This window comes from Protomyctophum bolini (genome assembly GCF_963924005.1).
Source record: "Protomyctophum bolini genome assembly, chromosome: 8".
Taxonomy (NCBI): domain Eukaryota; kingdom Metazoa; phylum Chordata; class Actinopteri; order Myctophiformes; family Myctophidae; genus Protomyctophum; species Protomyctophum bolini.
This window is the reverse complement of record NC_137869.1, coordinates 24764601-24786795: the sequence shown is the minus strand read 5'-3', so window position 1 is coordinate 24786795 and position 22195 is coordinate 24764601. Positions and strand designations below refer to the sequence as shown.

The window sequence follows — 22195 nt, the reverse complement described above, 5'->3', positions numbered from 1 at the left end:
CTGACCAATTCAAATGTGATTAATTACAGGATGCCCAACTGCACCTTGACGAAGCTCTCAGAGCCCAAGACGACCTGAAGGAGCAAGCTGCCATGGTGGAGCGTAGGAACGGCCTCATGATGGCTGAGATCGAGGAGCTGAGGATGGCTCTGGAACAGACGGAGAGAGGCCGCAAAGTGGCCGAGCAAGAACTGGTGGATGTTAGCGAGCGTGCTGGACTGTTGCACTCTCAGGTAAGAGACAATAAAAACACTTTAGACTGAAATTAAATAGTTTACGTTCATTCAGGCATAGTTACATTGTTAAACTGCATCTTTATTTTAGAACACAAGTCTTATTAACACCAAGAAAAAGCTGGAGGTCGACCTCTCCGCGATCCAAGGTGAAGTGGAAGACTGCGTTCAGGAAGCAAGGAATGCAGAGGAAAAGGCAAAGAAAGCCATCACTGATGTAAGTGTTAGCCAATCTACACAGAAAACCTAGTCATCCATTATGCCAGGCTTACTGTAGTAAATACAAACATGCATTTGTGCATTACAACAAACGTACTTTCCAGGCTGCTATGATGGCGGAGGAGCTGAAGAAGGAGCAGGACACCAGCTCTCACCTGGAGAGGATGAAGAAGAACCTGGAGGTCTCAGTGAAGGACCTGCAGCACCGTCTGGACGAGGCCGAGAACCTGGCCCTGAAGGGAGGCAAGAAACAGCTCCAGAAACTGGAGCAGAGGGTAAGATGAAGTTTATACCAACTTGTGGGTATATACAGTCATCATAGACTAATTCAATCAGAGGAAAGAACTTCATAGTGCACAATTAAATTCTGAAGGTGCGCGAGCTGGAGGGAGAGGTCGACGCTGAAATGAGACGTGGAGCAGATGCTATTAAAGGTGTCCGCAAATATGAGAGGAGAGTGAAGGAGCTCACGTACCAGGTACCGTATAACATGTTCACTTCACTGTCATGCCATTCAAATTAATAGATTGTAGGAAAATGAATCAAAACAGATTATTTCACTCTGATTTCACTCTAAATACACTCCGAATCTGTAGTCTGAAGAGGACAAGAAGAATCTTGCCAGGCTTCAGGATTTGGTAGACAAATTGCAGCTGAAGGTGAAGGCCTACAAGAGGCAAGCTGAGGACGCGGTAAGAAGAATTTTGAAGTTTGAACACATCCTCGTGTCTCATTCATTCTTTCTTTTCCCTCTACTTTTATTAATTTCAGTTTATATACTGGGAAGAAATGTTTATAAATGACGCAGGATGTATTAAAGTTAAGAAAAAAATATTACATGTATTGTACAAACCTGCAGTAAAGTAAAGAAAGGGAAAATAAAGAATTGTGAGAAAATGCCAAGGCTATTTCCCGTGGGCCCATGCAGGACTCTCATTCACACACCTCTGCTTTTGTGTTTCTGTTTCTGTTTGGACAATATTTTCAAGGTGCTCCTTTGAAATGTTTAGACTCTGAACCGTCTCCATCATTTTCTAGGAGGAGCAAGCCAACACCCACCTGTCCAAGTGCAGAAAGATTCAGCATGAGCTGGAGGAGGCAGAAGAACGTGCCGACATCGCTGAATCCCAGGTCAACAAGCTCAGAGCTAAGAGTCGTGATGTTGCCGGCAAGGTAAATACATAAAGTATAAGAGTCGTGATGTTGGCATGGTAAATAGTACATGCCCGTGTCGATTTCGTCGACTAAACCTACAGTATGATGGCCAATGCTCGTTCTCGACTAAAAACGATTACTACATTTACTGACAATTTCGTCAACAAATAAAAACTAGAATGTTGTGAACTTGTAGATTGGCTATTTTCAAGCGTAAGATCAGGCATCACGATGCCACCAACATTTTAGTCAACCAGACTAATACAAACATTTCAGATGACTAAAACCAGTCTAACATTAAAACATTTCAGATGACTAAAATATGACTGGAACTAGATTTGTGTTGAATATAGTGTAATAATAGTATATTCCTATTTCCACAGGGAAAAGAAGCCGAATAAGTTCTACAATCAAGCCGCTGTGAAGTGTCATAAAATATGACATAAATGCATTCAAAACACAAACAAGTCATAAAATATGACACTGCATTCAATAAACCTTTTCAAGCAATGTGTTTTGTTCTGTTTTCATTATCAGATTGTCAGATTTGTATTCTACATCCAACTCACACTATAGGCTATGCACCGTTTTGTAATCCCTTTGCAAAGATACATCATTTAACGTTTTTCACTGGGAATAACATAAATATTTCCAAGTGCCAAGACATGGTTTCAATTATAAAATCATTAGTATGCAGTAGGTGCAAATTGAAACAGTAAAGCAAGTTTTACTTCATGATGTGGAATACATTATACATTTAAGTGATGCTTCTAAGCGGTAATACTATTGAGCTTAGACATTCAGACTCCCCCTTGACCTCACAATGTGCAAACGACAAGACGATGCGACTAGTATACAAGCCATAAAACTTCAAGATCCCCTTAAAAAAAGCAATTACATCCATTTACAATTGAGGCATTAGTTTAGCAGACACTCTTGTCCAGCGTGAATTATGTATTCAAGGCGAGAGTAAGTGTCATGAACCATAGTCAACAAACTATTGACTGTTGTGATTGACAAAAACATGCTGATACAGAAGTTAATTTGGGTCATTTTGTATTGTCATCCTAGTAATCATCCTCTCTTTGAGGTCTACTTCACGGACGCAGGGGTTTCAGGGGAGAGCACAAACTGCACATACAGTAGCCTACTGTACAGTACAGGCGAAGGCAGCTTCAAGACTTCAGCTGATGTCGTGTTAAGCCTGGCACTTTAGCTAAATGAGTATTGAGTGTCTGTGGATACAAGGTTGTTGAGGTGTAGGATACATATATTATCTGTTAGAGTTGGAGGTGATAGTACCAGCTGGGAGATAACAATGATAGCAATGAAAATAAATTAAACATGAGACCGGTCACAACCACTGGCTAACTATAGCTATCTGAAATGGACAATGAAATGAAATACAACTAGAAAAAGTGTCACAGGTCTCCACCAGGAGGATAGAAGTGTGTGTGATGTTTGGCAAAATGTTTAGGAGTAATATAAATGTGTGTGTGTGTGTGTGTGTGTGTGTGTGTGTGTGTGTGTGTGTGTGTGTGTGTGTTGAAAACTGTCAAGTGGCATTTCTTCCTCAGCCTAGCTGGGATTAATATTAGTCACCAAAATCAGTATGGTTCATCTGCCAAGTTGAAAGGGACGCTATGCAGAGCACACGCACGCACGCTAGCCACCAAGTCAGCATTTGCTTTTGTCTTGCATTTGTCTCGGGTAGTCATATCAGGACAGGCAGCAGAAGACAGTGGCCATGGGAATAGAGGGAGCAGCTGTGCATTTCTCAGTCACCATCAACAACAAAGGTCAGGGTCAGAGAGAGTGAATGCAGAGCCTCAGCCTGTGCCTCATGGCCAGTTTTACATGGCATTCTCCAGGGGACAAGAGCCAGCAGTGCATTTATTATTTTATTTTTTTCTGTGTGTGATGAACTGACATTGTTTATAAGAAAGATACTGCCTGCCATTAAGACCAAGACCAATTCTACCAATGCCTTCTAAATCAGTAGTTCTCACACTTTCAAGAAAGCAGCACGAAGTGACGCACTGTGAGCTTTACATTTGCTATCTTTGAATAAAATGACATGGATGCTTTCCTGGTTTTAATGGCTTCATTATCTTTAAGCATTATTAGCGTTACACTTTAGCTATTTTTGAAAATGTGGCACAAATCTTTGAATGTGCTGTATATTATTTCACAGCGAAATTAACGCAAATCTTTGCTTCTGGGGGGTCCCTGCATGGAACAACATATTTTCAGATGGGGGTCCGTGGCCAAATACAGATAATTCTGGAGGTCCTTGACATGAAAAAGGTTGAGCAAAACAAAATGTATGTTTCCAATACGTTTGTATTGAAAATAAAATAACATGCAGCATTCATAAATTATCTTGCAACTTCTGCTTTTCAGAAATAAAACAACATTGCTGGCTACATACTGTATCTATACTGAATCTACCTGATTAATTGTGTCAATGTTTATTGTTGGCTAGAATGGCTACATGTTTACCATGTCTAGACTGAATTTCATCCATGAGGCAATCTTTTTCCCAGGGACTATATTTTCTCAAATCAACCCATCATGCAATCATTCAATACATTAAATGACGTAACTTTGTACAATCAAGGTGGACCACTCCATATGAGTTGCGAGATCTCCATTATAAATTTAAATTTTACAGTTTGGCTCGGCACCAAATAAAGCCACAATGTTAGAATACCAATCGCAAGGACAAATCCTTGCAAGTCAGTAGCCGAAGTTGATTTTCATACTGCACTGAAAAAATTATAAAAAGAAGCAGTATGAGTCACTAGAACCAAGGACGGGTATTTTCAATGAATCTAACGTGGTTAAAATGGAGTTTGAGTTACATTTGATTTGCATATGGAGGCGGTTTCCAGTCAGCTAGTCAATTAATATCAAATATCTGAATTGATGATGAAATGACCCCCACAATTTTTAATAACCCTTTAATTATATTAATAAACAATGAATATATATTCATTAGGGTTAATATGTTTCAACACAGAATCAAAATGTTTTATGGTGATAATTCACCAGGACCCTGGATGGCTTGGCTCCATGTCTCTATAAACTGCACTGGTTCCCAAACCAGTGCAGTTTTAAATTATACCTAATTACCCCCGCGGACCCCAATTTGAAATATGCCAAGGACCCCCAGTTTGACATGCATTAGTCTACAGACCCCCATTTGATGGCCTTTCTATCTCTGAGACCCCAATTTATATCGTAAAATCAATGTTTATTTAACTGAACACTTTTACACTCTCAGAATTACAGACCCATAAGGGTTAATTTGGTTCCTAACTATATATTTAGCTGGGGACCCCCTAGAACTCCCTCAAGGACCCCTAGGGGTCCCCGGATCCAACTTTGGGAACCACTGTTCTAGTGTATCTGTGGCCCCCACTGCTATGCCCTATGCCAGTATGGAAAAGGACCTGAGTTGCAACTGTACTTGGTCTGCTCGTTTTCTACTACACTGAATCCCTTGGTCAGAAACAGCAGATCTACAAGCTCACAAATGTGTAGCTCGCAAGTCGCAACGTGACACATTGCGCCTTAGATCTGCTGTTTCTGGTAAATGTTCCCCCCACAGAATAGAGTCAAGAATTGGGTTCATGTAAGCATGTATACATGTACTGTATGAGAGAAATATCAACTGCAAATAGATTTTATTATATCTCGATCTCATTATATATTATGGAGATCCCTTATTGTTCATGGTTATATCTGAGTCAAAGTGACGTGGCCATGGTCCGCCGACCGGTCGCATCTTAAGCTTTTATTGAGAATAATATGTTTTTAAGCAACTTCAATCATTGAACTTGTTTAAAACAGCCTTCTTGGTTACATGAATTGACATTGTTGCCATCATTCCTTAAAATATTCCATCAATATTGAATTAAAAACAGAAATCATATACTATAGGTCCCCCCACACACTCACACAATGATTCTTTCCCCCTTTCCGCTCTAATTGGCCTCCTGGTGACTCCTGGTGGCCTCCCCTGGGGACTGCGGGCCCCGCTTTGAAAACATGTGCTTTTAATGGACAAATCTATCCAGAGCAATAAGCGAGTAGGTAATTGATGCAGCCTCTTTGCTCAAGGACGTATCGTCAGCTGAGCCAGAGCAAAGATCAAACCTGTGACCATTCCGAATACAGAACAGTCTCTCTGGAGAGACTAGGCCACATTAGAGCCCACTTTGTTGATGCTAAATGTCCCAGATTACAATTTACACAGAGATGGGGGCCATTTCAGGGTGTGAGTGTCTATCAAGAGCAAGTCAGCCTGAAGATGAAACATAGCCACTAGCCGTAATCCTCTGCACAAGGGCATTGAATCCTAGCTGCAGACATTCCTTGTCCTTGTATGGATGTATGTACGGTGCAATAACAGGATTACATAGAGGGAACATTGCGTTGCTTTCTTTCAGCCACTGGGCCAACATACTTTCCATTGCTCTCCGTTCTAAACAAGCCATCAGTAGTATGGCAGGAGGAACAGCCCCATCGTTGGAGAGGAAATATTGCATCGCGGCAGGTGGTTGCTGCGGGAGATTATCTTTAAACACGTTATGCTTTGATGCAGGCCTGCACACTGCAACACATTATGCTTTGATGCAGGCCTGCACACTGCAACATTAGCTTTATGTTATACAAGTTAAGCAAAGGAAACACATCTGCATTTGTGAGATGTTTAAAACGGTTTTCTTGCAGTTCCACAGTTTGCACTTTGCACCTTGAAATATGGACTTTGCTGTTTTCACACCTACACTATTCAAATTGTTTATACTTTGAATATTCAAAGGGTTGATGTGGTAACGTAAAGAAGTAGCACTGGAGATAAATGAACACAGATGTACAGTGTAGAACAAGCTATATTTTACACATGCCTTAAGTGCTTCATGACACATATTATCCCTTGAAATCAATATGAAATGACTTGATATAACCACTTAAGCCCTACTGTATGATTCATTGTACGACAAGCTCACAAAGTGTTGCGACGCGTTGAGCTTTTAGAGCTGCCATTTTCACCATTCAAAACAGAAAAAGAAAACAAATTAAACCTTTTGAAGGATTTTGAAAATAATCATGACCAAAACAGGGAACCAAGGTTGATTTTGATCCAGACGTGTTTTTCTTTCTTACACCACTAATGACTGATGAGAGAAGGAACTGGAGTTTAAAACAGTGAAGGAGAAGAGAAAGAGAGAGAGAGACTGTTTTTTTTGTCTTGTTTCTAAAGTGTTGTTGCATATTGGGACTGTGCTAAGTGGTTCTCAAACATTATCTTCATGCCAATGTGTATTTGGCCATGGACACACGTCTGAAAATATTTTGTAGCAACTAGGGACCCGGGCCCATACAAGATTTGTGTTGTTCATAAATATATTCCCAATTTCTCACATTCTTTCAAAAATTGTTTTGAAAATAGCAGATCTACAAGCTCACAATGTGTCACGATGCAACGCGTTGTGAGCTTGCAGATCAGCTATTTTCAAATATAGCCAATGTATCGGTTTAAATTGCTCACGTTTCCTATAGTTGCATTTTTTGGGATTATTTTCATAAACCTGCTGGTCGTTTATTTCCCTCGCGAAATCTGGCAACACTGCAGGAAGAGCGTGTGAAGGAAGGACTTGAGGGAAGAGGAGGGACATTAAAGGAGATAACAGCAGGGGGTCAGCAACAGGACTCGTAGAAGGATGCATAATGTTGCTACTCACCCATGAGACGTCCACATCCAGTGCTGCTCTCTGCTTCAAAGGAACACGTGATGCTGCAGAGACAGACAGAGATTTGCTGTACTTTGATATTATATTATTCGTACCAATTTTCAGCTAGAACGACCCCTAAAGACTCATGATATCTCTTGGCAGTGTTGGGCGTCTATACTATAGCTTAACTACATTTCCCAGTGAGTATAGACTAGCTTCACTACATTCAGAATGATGTAGCTTTAATAGTACATTTCTTTCCTCTTTTTTTAAGCAGTGCTATAGCCACAATTTGCAACACTAGATTTTTTTTTAAATAATGAGATGAATCTAGAGTTGCAATAGGCCTACCCTCCATTGACAGCCCATTGATCCAAATCGAATTTCCGATCTGCTTGTATTAAATTAAATGACGTTAACTCACCAACATTGAAGAGCTTATCAGAAACCCCTTTAATAGGGGCATCATTTCTGATTTATACTCTATGTTAGTAGAATTCTCTCCTGAATCCTCTGAATCCAAATATAATGCATGGAATGCTGATCTACAAGAGGAATTGACATTGGAAGAGTGGAGCTCAGCCTGTATGGATGCTCAATCCCAGACCGGTAACACTCGGTTAAAACTGTTGCAATGTAATTCGCTGATGAGGGTCTATATCACTCCAGAGAAACTAAATAAATTTAGTGCAGATATTCCAGATACTTGTATCAGATGTGGTGGGGACAAAGGTACACTTTTCCATTGTCTGTGGGCATGTCCAAGAGTGAAAGAATTCTGGGAAGAAGTGAGGAGGGAGATTCAGAAGATATTGTCGATAGATATTGAGCTTGACCCAAAACTGTTTCTATTGGGTCTTTGCCCACCTGGCCATAAGATTCAGAGTAGCGAACAAAGATTTCTGGATTTATGTTTACTACAAGCCAAAAGGGCTATAGCCTTATCGTGGAAAAAGATAGGCAAACCCAGTATTGCTCAGTGGTTTAGGGAGTTGTCATTGTGTCTTCCTCTGGAAAGAATCACGTATGCTTTAAAGAATAAACAGAAGATATTTGATAGGATATGGGGAAAGTTTATTCAGTATATTACGGTTAATGACTTGTCTTATTTAATGGGGGAAATGGTTTGATCTTGTTCTCTGCAGCTGTTTGTTTTTGGTCTTGTTTGTTGTTTGACTCTGTTATTGTTGCCATTCGAATGCCATTATTATTATTATTATGTACGTACTGTATGTTGTTGTTTTGTTTTGTTTGTTTTTCATTTTGGGTAATTGCATTGTCTGTATTGTGTATTGTTTTGTTTGTTGTATTGTCTGTTTGACCCAAAAAAAATCCAATAAATATATTGTTAAAAAAAAAAAACTCACCAACATTGCAGCTGTAGGGCAAGCTTGAATTATCCTCTTGCAATCTGCAAAGCGTTTGTTTCATAAAAACGAACCCGGGCTCAGCCAGAGTTAGCGTCGACGTGTCCTTGAGCGAGACACTGAACCCCTAATTGCTCCTGATGTGCTGTTTGGTGCCTTGCATGGTTTCTGCACGATATAGCTAGCAAAATGAGCCATACAAATGCCATATCGGTTACATGTCTTCTGTTATTTTCCAGAAGTGATTACTTTACAAGGTCTGAGTCATTCATAAATAATGTTTGTTCATGAGCTCTCATTGACTCCAGTGCATTCTGCCAAACTTCCGGGTAGTTTGGCTCCATGACGCAGCCCAGTCACGTGACCACTTATCTAAAATGTAACATAATGCAGCCCGGGGCAGACACCTAAACCTAACCACCCACCCACTCCCGACCATAGCTCCCGACCCCCAGCGCACCTCGGACCACCATCGGACCGTCGGATCATAGGGTGCTTCCCGGCAGCAGCACATTGCGTTATTGAAAATGAAAACTTGAATACTATGAAATATAATCACCTGCACGGCATTCATTGACAGAAAGTAGGTCCTATCTTTCAACTCACCGTTTCATCTCATCCACAATGTCGGTAAAATATGTCTATGTTATGATATGCATTTTTAATTTGGCATGGACATCACAATCACATTGTAGCCTACAGTTGCACAATCTGTAGATGCGTTGCTTGCAGTGTATTAGCACAAGTGGTAGTTTTCAACACCTGTCCACAGGAGACGGCATGCTATTGAGTGAAAGATTAGAGGCAGTGCAAACTTGATCTGGGTGTCTTTGTTACAGAGCAGTGATTCACTTTGATAACGGTGATTGAATTTACAGTATGTAGGAGCTCACACACATTAACAATGATGCTCTTAAAGTACACATTGCATGTGTCATGATTATCCCAAAAACAATGAGCCCAAGTCTTATTGCTGAGTATATTGTACGATGAAGTCATTATGATTTAGTAAGCACGAGCCTCCAGGGCAGAACAACACACTTCAATACATCATCTATGTTAATCTCAGGTTTAATTTAATGGAAATGTAGCCTTGATAATCAGAATGCCAGCTTTTGCCCAGCAGATGGCAGTAGGGACACACAACATAGCTGCGACCTCAGTCTCAAAGGTTAGTCTTCTTTTTCTTCCCTCAAAGAGAGAACACAGCCCACACTATGTTGCAAGCTGAAAGAGGAATAACTGATTCTATACCTGAAAAGATTATTGGACAAATGCTATGTGTCTGAGTGAAGACAAAGGAGGTACTTAAAGCCATAATAGCTTACATGTACAGGGTGATCTTCATTAATAATAAAAAATACAATTGCATCTGGCAGATGCAGTCAAAGTTATCCTCCTCATTACATGATTGGAATTTGGACCCCAAATAGGCCTTCGGATTTACAGATAGGGTTAGTCAATATATCAGTTTGACAGGCTACTGTATTGATTCCATGGTGACACACTATTTGTGTAAGACTAAGACATAAATGTCAATTTAGGTTGTTGGTAGACTCTCATGTCAATCATTAGCTGGAAGCAGCAATTAACAGTGTCCAATCATAGAAGAAGAAGAAGATTATGAGAATAGTTTCCAACATCTGCATCAAAGATTGTACAGATGCTCATTCATTTGATGCCAAATTATTTGCATCAGGCCAGCAACATTGACACCCCCTAATGGTAAATTCCCCAAAAGAATTGGGACAACAAAACGTAATTAAAAATATCCAATAAATGTGCAGATGTTTGGACAAATCTATGCCAGATCCAAGCCCAGGCATCTGTTTAGAACTGATGGTGACCCGCATTTCAAAATAATTTGGCACACATCACAGCTTCATTATTATGAAACATAGCCTATCCTGTGAGTTTTGTAACGAATAGTCTGATTTGTGTTGTTCCATGCTCGCATAGTAATGAATTTGAAGGAACGTTCAGGGTATGGTTGGTTCACATCGTTATCTATAACTATTCTGCAAGTGTTGATCATTGATCATTGGTGGTTGTTTACTTTATTGGTCCAAATATATAGAGCGTTGCAGTCCCGCCCCCTTTCAGAATGACGAGTGGCCCAGGAAATAATTCCCCATTAACTTTCCCCATAGGCTTTTCAAAAAGTATTTATTTAAAGACGGTTACGCCGCGGACAAAGCCAACACAATAAACACATTGTTTTGGGCAGGTCAAATAATTTTCTTCTTACTAAGTATTTGATCAGCCCAAAACATTGTGTTTATTGTCATGATGAACAAGAGTTGCCTGAGTTGGCTTTGACCGCAGCGTAAACGTCTTTAAATAAATACTTTTTGAAAAGCCTATGGGGAAAATGAATGGGGAAATATTTCCTGGGCCACTCGTCGTTCTGAAAGGGGGCGGGACTGCGACGCTCTTCGACTGCGACGAAGAGGCATGCCTCTCTTTGAAGACTTGAAGTTCATTGGTAATAGCATCTTCAAAAACTGTTGTACCTCTAGTGGTAATTTGATTGAGTGCGAGGCGGCCCTTAAAAATGACAGATGGGCCCAAAGCCTGTATGGCAGGGGTATTCAACTAGATTAGGTCGGGGGCCACAGCTGTAGAAGGAATGTGTGTGGAGGGCCGCACAGCGTGCGCGCGAAGCGCGGATTTTTTTGGATTCTACAAATGCATTTTGTGTTCAAACACAAAGATGTATGTAGGCCAGGGGTCCTCAACAAAAAATGCTGAAGGTCCACAAATAATAAGTAATAATAAAAAAGTTTTGAATAAGACCATGGTCCAGTCTCATGCGTGCGCAAATAAAATTGCCTCGCCCCCTCGCCCTATAGAAACAACTATGCCTGATTACTGTCATTATGTTAATCTAGCACTTTATATATCGCGCACATCATTTTTTTTATTTTATTATTATTATTCCAAGGGCCACTAGGGGGCGCTCCGCGGGCGATATGGGAAAATTCATGTAATGGACAATCGGTCAAAACATTACTAATAGGTGGTCTTAGACTCTCAAATTACAATAAGACCTAAAACTCTGGCATCAGTCTCTAATGATGATGTGACACAATCACTGCAATAACACGGAAAAGCATTTGTTACTCCGTAAACAGTCTTGAAAGCATCTTTTGACCAGCCCACAGCCGGCTGCCCTGGTGACTTTCATGCAAACAACCAGACGTTCTATTGTCCATCAACTTGATTAGCTTTCTGAGCTTTACAAAAACACATCCCTTGATGCTCTCTAAGCCCTGTCTTAAAGGTCGCATTCTCACCTAATACTTCGGTAGACTCGAATGCGTATGGGAGGAGAAATGGGATTCTTGCATATTTAATTGGCTATGGTTTGCCTTCACACTGTCATGATCCGCAGCAATTGGAAACGCAGCAGGGGGGACCTTTATCAATGTGTTACATTCATAAACTAGCCTACACAGTGAAATGATAAATCTATGGTGATAATTATACTCATAACGTGCATTATGTGTCGTGCCGACGGTCTGGGACTGCCCCCCCCTCTCTCGCTCTCTCACTATAAGCACGCAGCCACGCACGCACTGTTCTTTTGGGCATGGAGGCACAGCGCTGAGCGCACTGATATAACAGACAGCAGCGCAAAATGTTTACAAGTTTATCGAGATGAAAGTTCCTACTCCCCACTAGTCCCCACACAGTGACAGCACTCCATGTTTACGGCACGCACAGACAGACAGAATATTCTGTAGGCTATAATACTATTACACTGCACTGCAGTGTTTGTGTTTTCTTAAGCAATTGATTAATGTACTCGTCCTCATTTCGATCAGGGCTTCAGTCTCCACTCTCCTCATTCGACCACGTCTATCCACGGTAACGGGACATCTTTGCGCTGCGTAAAATATGCCTTCTCCGTCTCCAACTGTGTTCAGCTCCTCACCCGCCTGACGTATGTTTGCTTCATTTCCTGTATTTGCTGCGGATTGCATTCACACCTGCACCGAATCGTAGTCAAGCGCGATTGGAAGCGAAGCGAAACCCCCGTTTTTGCTCGGAGTAAAATGCGGTTCTTTGTTGCGCATTAGGATTCGAAAGAGCCTTCACACCTGCCAAACGAAGCGCACTTTCTGAAAATGCGCAGCAGGATTCGTTTTAATCGCAGCAAAGCTCTCTGGTGAGAATGCGACCTTAGTCTCGCTAAATGCCAGCAGCAGAGTAGCCCATCTGGGCTTCAAGCTAAAACCTTCACCTTCTGATATTTGCTCTTCCATCCGGCCCACACATCCTCGGGGTAAAACCTTAGAGTATACTCCCTCGGTAAAACCTCTGTGTGGTCAAAACATTCAGAGTAAAAGCTATACGGCAAACAAAAATGACTAGATATGTCATTAATCTGATGGCCTATTAGTCACATTTCACAATCTTTGAAGTGCTCAAAAAGAATCCCTTAAGACCTATTCCCTACGACGTGATAAATGATGAACCAGAGACGCAGCCAAAGAGCTGTTTGTCAGCTGAAATGGTAGTTTGTTACAGTATTCTGTCACATGGTGAAAACATGTCATTTATTGAAGGCTGAAGCATGCAGAGCGACTCCCCACATCAAGGATGATGTGCCTAATTGTGTGCTTGGAGAGCGTCGGCGCAGCCCATGCAGGCTGTTTATGATGATGGCAGGAGGACAGGCGAGTAAAGGGGCGAAGGCATATGGGAGTGAATTAAGGCGGTGATTATGCAGTGATTCCAACAGAAGCTCATTAGGACACAGCTAAGCAAGCGATCAAGGAATCGATGTGACATTGAACCCCCCCAAAAAACACTGAAATTGGTAATAAATGGCAAAGCGATAAATTGTATTTTTCACAGCCCTGTGGCCTGGGCTCTCAGTTGCAAATGACAAATCAATCCAATCACGCCACTAAAAAGCCAACGGAAGGAGGGTGGGGAAAAAAAAGACACCTTGTATCATTCTGTTCCTGGCAGTTATCTATTGGACATGTCGTTTGTTTTGGGTTGTGGAATTCTGGAGGGCATTTCTGTATGATATTCAGGCTTCTGAAATATTCATGACAAGCCATTAGGTGTTTACGACCACCTTTATAATCAGGATTTACTGACATTTGGATCCAAGCCGGGAAACTAAAAGGGGTGTCAGCGGGGCCATCCTAGCTGCAAGCCTATACAGATTCAGGGGGGAGAAATGCAGCTCTGTGTCAAAATACCACCGTCATCAATCAGCGGTCATGGCACAAAAAGAATGAAAATCCATTGCCCAAAGACATTGCGATCTCACCTCTAGTGGCAATTTGATTGAGTGCGAGGCGGCCCTTAAAAATGACAGATGGGCCCAAAGCCTACACCTGGGATGCTGTGGACACGGTGTCAGCTCAATGCTGTTCAGCATCGATAGGTTGTTTTGGAGACAAACGGAGAGGCTTCTTCTGTAGCACTGGAGGTACAGCAGGGTCGGTAGGCCGGCTGATACATAGATGAACTGTCTGTCTGTCTCTTTCTTTCAGTTACAGGTCCAAAACTTTAGCAGGACTAAACAACTATACCAATTGGCCATGTCGTGGCCAACAAACTTTATGTTTTGACCTTTCTTTGTTCCATGAAACATGAATCTACGTATAAACCTATAGCCATGGTTCACATGACGTCATGTGAACCATGTTTCAGGGCTAATATAAACCATGGCATGGCATTCAATAGAATAGAATAGATAGATTTTCCATGCACCATTTTCTTAATAATAATAATAATAATAATAATAATCACTTTTTTCAAAAAAAATTCTCTTTTTTTTTTTTTTTTTTACATCTCTTCAACAGTAGGTTTGATTACTCCCAAAATGTTGTGGATCAATATTGACCAAGCTTATCAAAAAGTTTCCAGTGCTACAGAAGAAGCCTCTCTGTTTGTCTCCAAAACAACCTATTGATGCTGAACAGCATTGAGCTGACACCGTGTCCACAGCATCCCATACAGTACGATATGGGCTATAGCCCACGGTCCAAAATTTCCGCAATTTCCAATTTCCGCAATTTCCCCAATTTCCGAAATTTCCGCAATTTCCAATTTCTGCAATTTTCAATTTCCGCAATTTTCAATTTCCGCAATTTCCAATTTTTGCCAAGTTTGGCATTGGTCGGGCCAACGGTGCCGGAGATTAGCTGTACACAGACGGACGGACACACGAACGGAGTGCAAAACATATGCCTTCGTCCTGATATAGCCCAGTTTAAAAATGTAAAAAGAAAAAGAGAAAAATGGTGATAAAAACCAGCTTGCAATGCTGTTAGCTTGCAGATCTGTTATTTGTGAAAAAAAATTAAAACTTTAATTTGAAACCTGCAGGCTGAAAGAAATACAGTAATTGGGACTCAGCTGCATTCTGCCAATTCCATGTCAAAGAAGTTGGCCGATATATTGTCCAGACGGAGCAGGCAGGCTCTAATAATATCAGCCATGACATATGTACAAACTGTGGGAAATGGAAGTGAAACTTCTCCTCCGTACATGCTGACCAAAAATGACAGTCCATGTTTTTCAGACAACATTTCTTTAATACAAAGTCAACATATCTACATACACAGTGGTTTTAAACCAATTATTGTTTCAGTCAGAATAACAGTTTGAAAGCGATAGCACTTGGCCCTCATACAAAGGAAAACTATTTTGCTGAGTTTGGGTTCTTCTATTTGTTGGCTGTCGTATGTGTACGGCACTATTCTTTTGTTGTAATTTCATCTTTTGTAAATTTTTAACCACCACCCACGCGCAATTTTGGCGGTCATTTGTCAAAAGTCTAGCATCTTTACATGAAGTCAAAAGAGTTATTACACGTTGCACAAGCTTTTGTCCAGAGACTTCCGCGTCTTTCAGTTTTGGCATGGGTCCCTTTAAACCAGTCTATTATTATGTTCCGCTCAAAAAGAAGTCCTTCATTCCAAGATGTAGCATGATGAAACGTTTCAAGGTTTCCCGCTGTCAAAAAGGACACGCTGGGAATGTGAATTCACAGCAAGTGTTTTGTCGTCTTTGTCCTTTGTCCTTTACAGCTCTGCAACATGAATCCAGATTATCTTTTTCCCGTCCTCATTCTTTTGGGGGAGGGGGTGTGTTTTCTGTTTTTGTTTGTTTGATTCTGCATCCCATTAATAGAACATGGCCTAACAAAAACATGGGTGTGAGATTCTATACAAGACTTAAAACTTATTGTTCTGAGAGAAATGGTATCACGATGAAGCAGCCTGAACAATGGCCACAGTATTATAGCCAGTATAGTAGCGTTCATCTGACACCAGTAGTCTATACTGTATATCTTGACAGTTCAGGGAGTTGCGGGTTATGGAAAAACTATTAGGAATGGGAAAAAAACGAAACTTGTTGCTGCTCATAGTCATAAGCAGAACCTCATCATGTGTCGCACGCATGTGAGAGTGTGTGTGTGTGTTGTACGCACACTCAGGCTGCTGTAATACTCATGATTTAAGGGGCAAGGCGGCGACTTTAGGAGACATGGAGACCCTTGGGTCCATCATCTCGTCATCAGTACACCTGACCTGTATTATCGAGGCCACAACAGGAAAACCCAACAGGTCTAAACAATGGGTGACGGAAAAATTAATCAGAAACCTTTTCCCTGTATTTTCTTTCTAGAAAAAAGGAAGCTCCTTCTGCATGATGTCTGGTTACATGCCAGAGATGAGGCTGGCGAGCAGAGCATTATCTTACCAACCACAGCCAACCTGAGGGCCCTGAGCTTCACATGGCTGATGGGTGTTCATTTCTCTGTTTCGGGCTATAGTTTTGGGAATAGACGCCGGTCCCATTGAGCTCCACTGCCGGCAGTAGCAGCAGGAAACGAATGAAAATAACAAAGCAAGCGGGAATTCAAAGGAGAAAAGCTGTGGGAGCAGGGATGGAACCAGGCTTTACACACTACTACACCAGGAAGTTGCATTTGAGCAGAATATTCCACCTCGGCCATTCCATCTCAACTTGTAGGCCTATGTATGAGAGCTTGAGGGTCAAATTATACAAATACATATAATCTATATATTTGTTTATTTACAGATATAATATTCTGGATCAGAGTTGATATCAAACAAACTGGATGATCAAAGGTACGTCTTGGGGTGGAAAAAAAAGAAGGTGGGGGTAAAAAATAGATACAACCGAAGAAGATTTAGTTAAAAACGGTTGCCTTCCTCTCAATACTCTGTACATGAAAACAGGGCAAAGTATGTCAAGTTAAACCGATTTCTTTTTAAAATATAAACAAAAAACGGGATGACTTCTCAGATGTGATGGTTTGACAAAATGGTTCATCAACAATGGCTTCCTAAACTAACAAAAAAAGCTGAAGCATTGACTACTAATGCCTACACGATAATGATACAAGAACCCTCCAAGAGGGATTTCTAAATGACAGGGGTGGGAAAAGTACTCAATTATTTTACTTAAGTAAAAGTATCAATACTGCAATGTAGAAGTACTCTGTTACAAGTAAAAGTCCGTAATTAAAAATGTACTTGAGTAAAAGTACAAAGGCATTGGCATCAAAATGTACCTAAGTACCAAAAGTAAAAGTACTCATTATGCAGAATGTCTAATTTCAAGTTTTCAAAATGTATACAAAATCATTTGAAAATAGCAGAACTCGATGCCACACGTTGAGAGCTTGTAGATCTTCTATTTTCAAATGAAATGTGTATAGGGCTTAAGTGGTTACTGCATGTTTTGTAATAATAATCTAAATCTACAAAGTAACTATAGTAACTAAAGTTTTCAAAGAAATCTGTAGTGGAGCAAAAGTACAATATTTGCGTCTGAAATGTAGTGTAGTAGAAGTAAAAGTACAGAACATTGGAAATACTCCAATAAAGTAAAAGTACCTCAACATTGTACTCAAGTACAGTGCTTAAGTAAAGTAATTAGTTCCTTTTCCACCTCTTTTTCTAAATGAAAACGCCACCTCTCCTCGTCGGCACAGGGTCTACCACAAGTGGTAGGAGATTAAAAAAATGGCAATGCCAGAGAGGTTCTCGGCCAATCGCATCGCCTCATCGTCGTTTCCGGGCGGGGAAACGCAACAATATTTCCCCATGGTTGTCGTGGCTACAAAAACGAACAATAATAAAAAAAACAATTCATCATAATTTCAAACGTGAACAATATGGTTGTACAAAAAAAGAGGAAATGACAACAAAAACAAGAGAGTTGAAAGGTTGAATTGATACTAAGAGTCTGGATATATATTTATATTCTGCATTTAAATATTTATATGCATGTGTGAATGTGTGAATATAATATGCACACATACACACACACACACGTTATACTTAACACTTCTACAGTGAAAAAATAGAATGTCTTTTAACGTAATATGAACAAATAAGCATTTCATTTTTTTTACCTGCTAATTAAAAAAACTCGATACAATATCTCTGTTAAAAAACGAAACAAAAATAAACCAACGAAAGGAAAACAAAACAAAACAAAAAAAGTCAGTTCATGTAAAGTAAAATAATAAGTCATCATATAATACAACATTGTTTCCATAATGTTAGAATAACAATAAGGCTTTTTTGGAAATAAGAAAAGATTACACACAGTCCCATCCTTCTCTCCACTGTCTGTGTGCATATATATACCGATCCCCCCCCCAAAACCCCTTCACACAATCCATGGTTAAAAGCATACAGTACACCCATCATGTACACCGTGGAGCCGACCTCCGGAGAAAAATAACAATGTAGATACTGTAAGGAAGTAGGGTAGAGAATCCAAAGCTTGATTTCTATTAGACACATTTACATGTATAAGGATCCAACCGGAGGCAACTGTTTATTCCAAGGTCATTGTTGACTTTCTTTTGCGTCGCGACATTGAGCGAGTAACTTTGGGTTTCTGTGAATGTCGCTACCACAGGTCAAGGTTCAACAAGACGAGACCCTCTTGGCTGCACACACCCGACCCACCCACCCACCCACCCACCAACCCCCCGCCCCCCCAACGCGTGTACAACAGCTTTCAACCACGTTCAAGTACAGTCTTGTGATTGCAAAAGGGAGAACTGTAGCATTCATGAGTTCCTGGTCTGGTAAAAATACGTTGAAGAAGTGGAGAAGACACATGGGAGCGCCATGACGGGTGGATGGGCTCTCCCTCGCGACCGCCTGCACGCGAGCACATCCCAGAGCTAGCTGGCGCACGCGAGCACATCCCAGAGCTAGCTGGCGCACGCGAGCACATCCCAGAGCTAGCTGGCGCACGCGAGCACATCCCAGAGCTAGCTGGCGCACGCGAGCACATCACAGAGCTAGCCTGGCGCGTTCTTTTTTCTCCCCACACCATAAGAATCTCACGTACAGCATACACCAGATAAGCAGCATGTTTGGTTTTGACAGAAATTAAAGCAGAAGCCCCTAAAATAAACTAAAAGAAAAAAGAAAATCCACTCTACCGTAAGACAAAAAAAACAAACATTAGAAATGATGACGGTGGTTGTGTCACTCTCTGTACACAGAGAAAGCCCAGTTTTTTGCTTTCTATGTGGAGGGCTGGAGGCGGTCCAGTATTTGGTGGTTCAGTTGATTCCGTCATCATGTCCACCAAATTATTCCCCTGTTCAAAAATGGCGGACGGGCGGGCGGCGCACCAACCCCCCCCCCCCCCCCCCCCCCCCTCTGTGATGCACTGGTTCCAAAGTGAGGTCTGGATTGTGGTGAAAGCTCATGAGATGTGGTTTTCTCGCTCCCCTTTCTCTCTCTCGTTGGAACAGATCGCAGGACGACACGGCTAAAAAGCTGTGATAGGCTATGAACAGAACCTCTCTCTGGTGAACCGAGGCCACGCGATGCCCTTCTACCCGGAGAAACTGATTCCTTATCAGCAGGAATTGGCAAAAATTTGTCGAGCTAAAATGTCGCTTACACTGTCCTTTTTGAAAGATACCGGTTCTTAATTTCTCACGACCTCATAAAGCGTGAAAGTATCGCCTTTAGCCTATATGCAGGAGAACACTATGGTGAGTGCTTGAGCAGTTTGACGGATGGCAGAACATTATCACTTGTACGACAGTAAAAGAAAAAAACACACAGGGGATGAGTGATACTGACAAAGCTTTCCAGCTCTGGTCTTAGTGGTCTATATCGTTTGTATTTTTGCTTACTCGTGTGTTTCACATCGGTGACCAGATTATTAGTAGGGGACAATCGTTCCGTGTTCACACAGGGAAACCACGGTTTATTTTTTGGTCATTTCTTCTGGATATTACTGCCCTAAAAATGCTGATCGAGTACTTCAACATTCCTCCCTTACATATATAAAAAAAAAACTAAGAGACGTTGAAAAGTGTTTCACTCTGCCTACGCCGTCTTCTCCCACACGCCTCCTGATCTCTGCTCCATCGCTTCCTCCTCTTCTTCCTCCTCCTCCTCCTCCTACGGTAGACCTGTTGGTCTAAGTATGGATGATGAGATCATTTTTGACACGTAGATGTCCCACAGAATGTTCTTTTTACGACGTCCTCTCTCCACGTCTAGAAACACTTGAGGTAATGTTATCGCTCTGACAACGTGGATCGATTCCCCCACCCGCCCCACACAGCTCCATCCAAGGCGGTTGGTTTCCTTTCCATCGGGTCAAGACCACTTTCGGGGTTTTTCTTTTTTTTCTTCTTTCTTTTCTTTTGTTTTTTGTCCTGACAGTGGCGTCGCGTCATGACCCCCTTCCTCCCCCAACCAATTGGAATTCATTCGGTGGCCTGGGTTTCTTTAACAGGGAGGGGGGATTTCATCTAAACATCTAGTGGGTCCTGTTTTTGGTTGGACCTGGTGGGATTCTGGCTGAATGGGAGCCGAGGTTTTTATTTCCATTGTCTTAAAATAGTTGTTGATACGGTTAGTCGTGGGTTTCAAATTTTCAAACAGGGGTTTCTATGGCTCAGGAGACTGTTTGAGGGGGAGGCAGGGATTTGGGAGGGGGGCAGGGGGGGTTGGAGGAGGGCGGCATGGCTTTTTACGTTGCATAGTGATCAAAACTTCCTAGGTACTCCAGACCGGCCTGGTAGCAGAACTGATATTCATCCTGCAGGAAAGGAAACATACAAAAAACTCAGTGCTACAGTTTCATCTGCCATGTGTTGTGAAAAAACATATTTATGGTCTCATGTATACAGTAGTTTGTAGATAGTGAGTAATAAAATAACATATATAATATTAGAGGATACACAGTGATTTAAGCTATACCATAGATTGAATTAGTTTTCACCCTACATTCTACTTACTACTACTAACTAACTGTAGTGTACTTGAGCTGAGTAAACTAACCTCTGGTGGCTGTTTTGTCGTTAATTTCCCAGTGGTGGAAAAAGTACTGTAAATGTATTACTTCAGTAAATGTGAAAAGATAAGCCAGGGACCCCCATAATAGAAGATTATTACGGTGCAGTGATTCTCAACCCGTTTAATTTCAACGACCCCCCAGTTTGACATGCATTAGGCTACGGACGCCCATTTGATGGCATTTCTATCTCTGAGACCGGATCCCACTGTGGGAACCAGTGCTATAACCTACCTCTGTCTGGACCATGGCAGGTCTCTGTGTCCGCAGCATCTTGACCGTCTGGAAGATATCCACCACGCCCTCGTAGCGCATCCTCTCCAGGACGATGCTGAGCGTGATGAAGACGCCCGTACGGCCAACCCCCGCACTGGAACACACGCGCACACACACGCACACACACACACACACACACACACACACGAAAAACAACCAAATTAATCAAGGCTGTTAACAAGAATAACCACAAGTTATGCTGGCGTGAGCAGATTTAAAAGCTCAGTGAGAGAGAGAGAGAGAGAGAGAGGGAGGGAGGGAGGGAGAGGTCATCTTGATGAGAGGACACTTTTGATTAGCTCCCATGTTCTCAAACTCAAAATGACTCGTGTAAGAAAATACAGTACGCATATGAGTCACAATCACACACGCGCACACCGCACACATGGACGCACGCACGCGCACACACACAGTGGAATAAGTAGATGAGTGCACCTTTCAAACGTCTGTAGCTCATGCAGTCTTCGGCACATGGAAAAACGTCTCCTCTCATAACTCATGCATCCTCTCAAACTCACAGAGAGATACAAGCTGTTCTTTGCAGACACATTTTTCACCTCCCTCCCCTTAGTAGCCCAAAGATGAGAATAAAATAAATCTCCCTTGCATCACGCTCTCTCTCCCTCTCTCTCTCTCTAAATAGTGAGTCTTTCCTCTGATACTGGACTATACTTGAGGGCTGTCTCTCTCTAAGCTGCTTTGCTGTGAAATGACTTCCCCTTCACCGATGGAACAATAATTGATATGACAACAGATTTATTTGCCAACCTCCCCGAGCACAATGTCAGCACCACCACCACCACGCCACATGGAGGACCGAAGGCGACGGTTAGCAGAAGCCGTGCATCTGTGTGCG

The 22195-nt window shown here is 41.7% G+C and overlaps 2 protein-coding genes across 5 annotated transcripts in view; one reads left to right on the top strand and one right to left on the bottom strand.

Moving 5' to 3' along the window:
* Positions 1 to 2094, top strand: part of LOC308320377 (myosin heavy chain, fast skeletal muscle-like) — a gene marked incomplete at its 5' end in the record, with an annotated part of 40232 nt that extends 38138 nt beyond the window's left edge. The window contains 7 exons of the mRNA XM_080770725.1: positions 30 to 233; positions 325 to 450; positions 557 to 727; positions 826 to 930; positions 1049 to 1144; positions 1491 to 1625; positions 1991 to 2094. Coding sequence (XP_080626851.1) covers positions 30 to 233; positions 325 to 450; positions 557 to 727; positions 826 to 930; positions 1049 to 1144; positions 1491 to 1625; positions 1991 to 2008 — 855 coding nt within the window. The 3' untranslated portion in view covers positions 2009 to 2094. The remainder of the gene's footprint in view (positions 1 to 29; positions 234 to 324; positions 451 to 556; positions 728 to 825; positions 931 to 1048; positions 1145 to 1490; positions 1626 to 1990) is intronic.
* Positions 2095 to 18740: 16646 nt separating this feature from the next.
* The window catches only part of ptprsa (protein tyrosine phosphatase receptor type Sa), a 254365-nt gene continuing 250910 nt past the window's right edge, over positions 18741 to 22195 (bottom strand). For all 4 annotated transcript variants that reach the window (XM_080770974.1, XM_080770973.1, XM_080770972.1 and 1 more), the window contains 2 exons: positions 21298 to 21433; positions 18741 to 20808 (listed from right to left, as the gene is read on the bottom strand). In XM_080770974.1, coding sequence (XP_080627100.1) covers positions 20740 to 20808; positions 21298 to 21433 — 205 coding nt within the window. In that variant the 3' untranslated portion in view covers positions 18741 to 20739. The remainder of the gene's footprint in view (positions 20809 to 21297; positions 21434 to 22195) is intronic.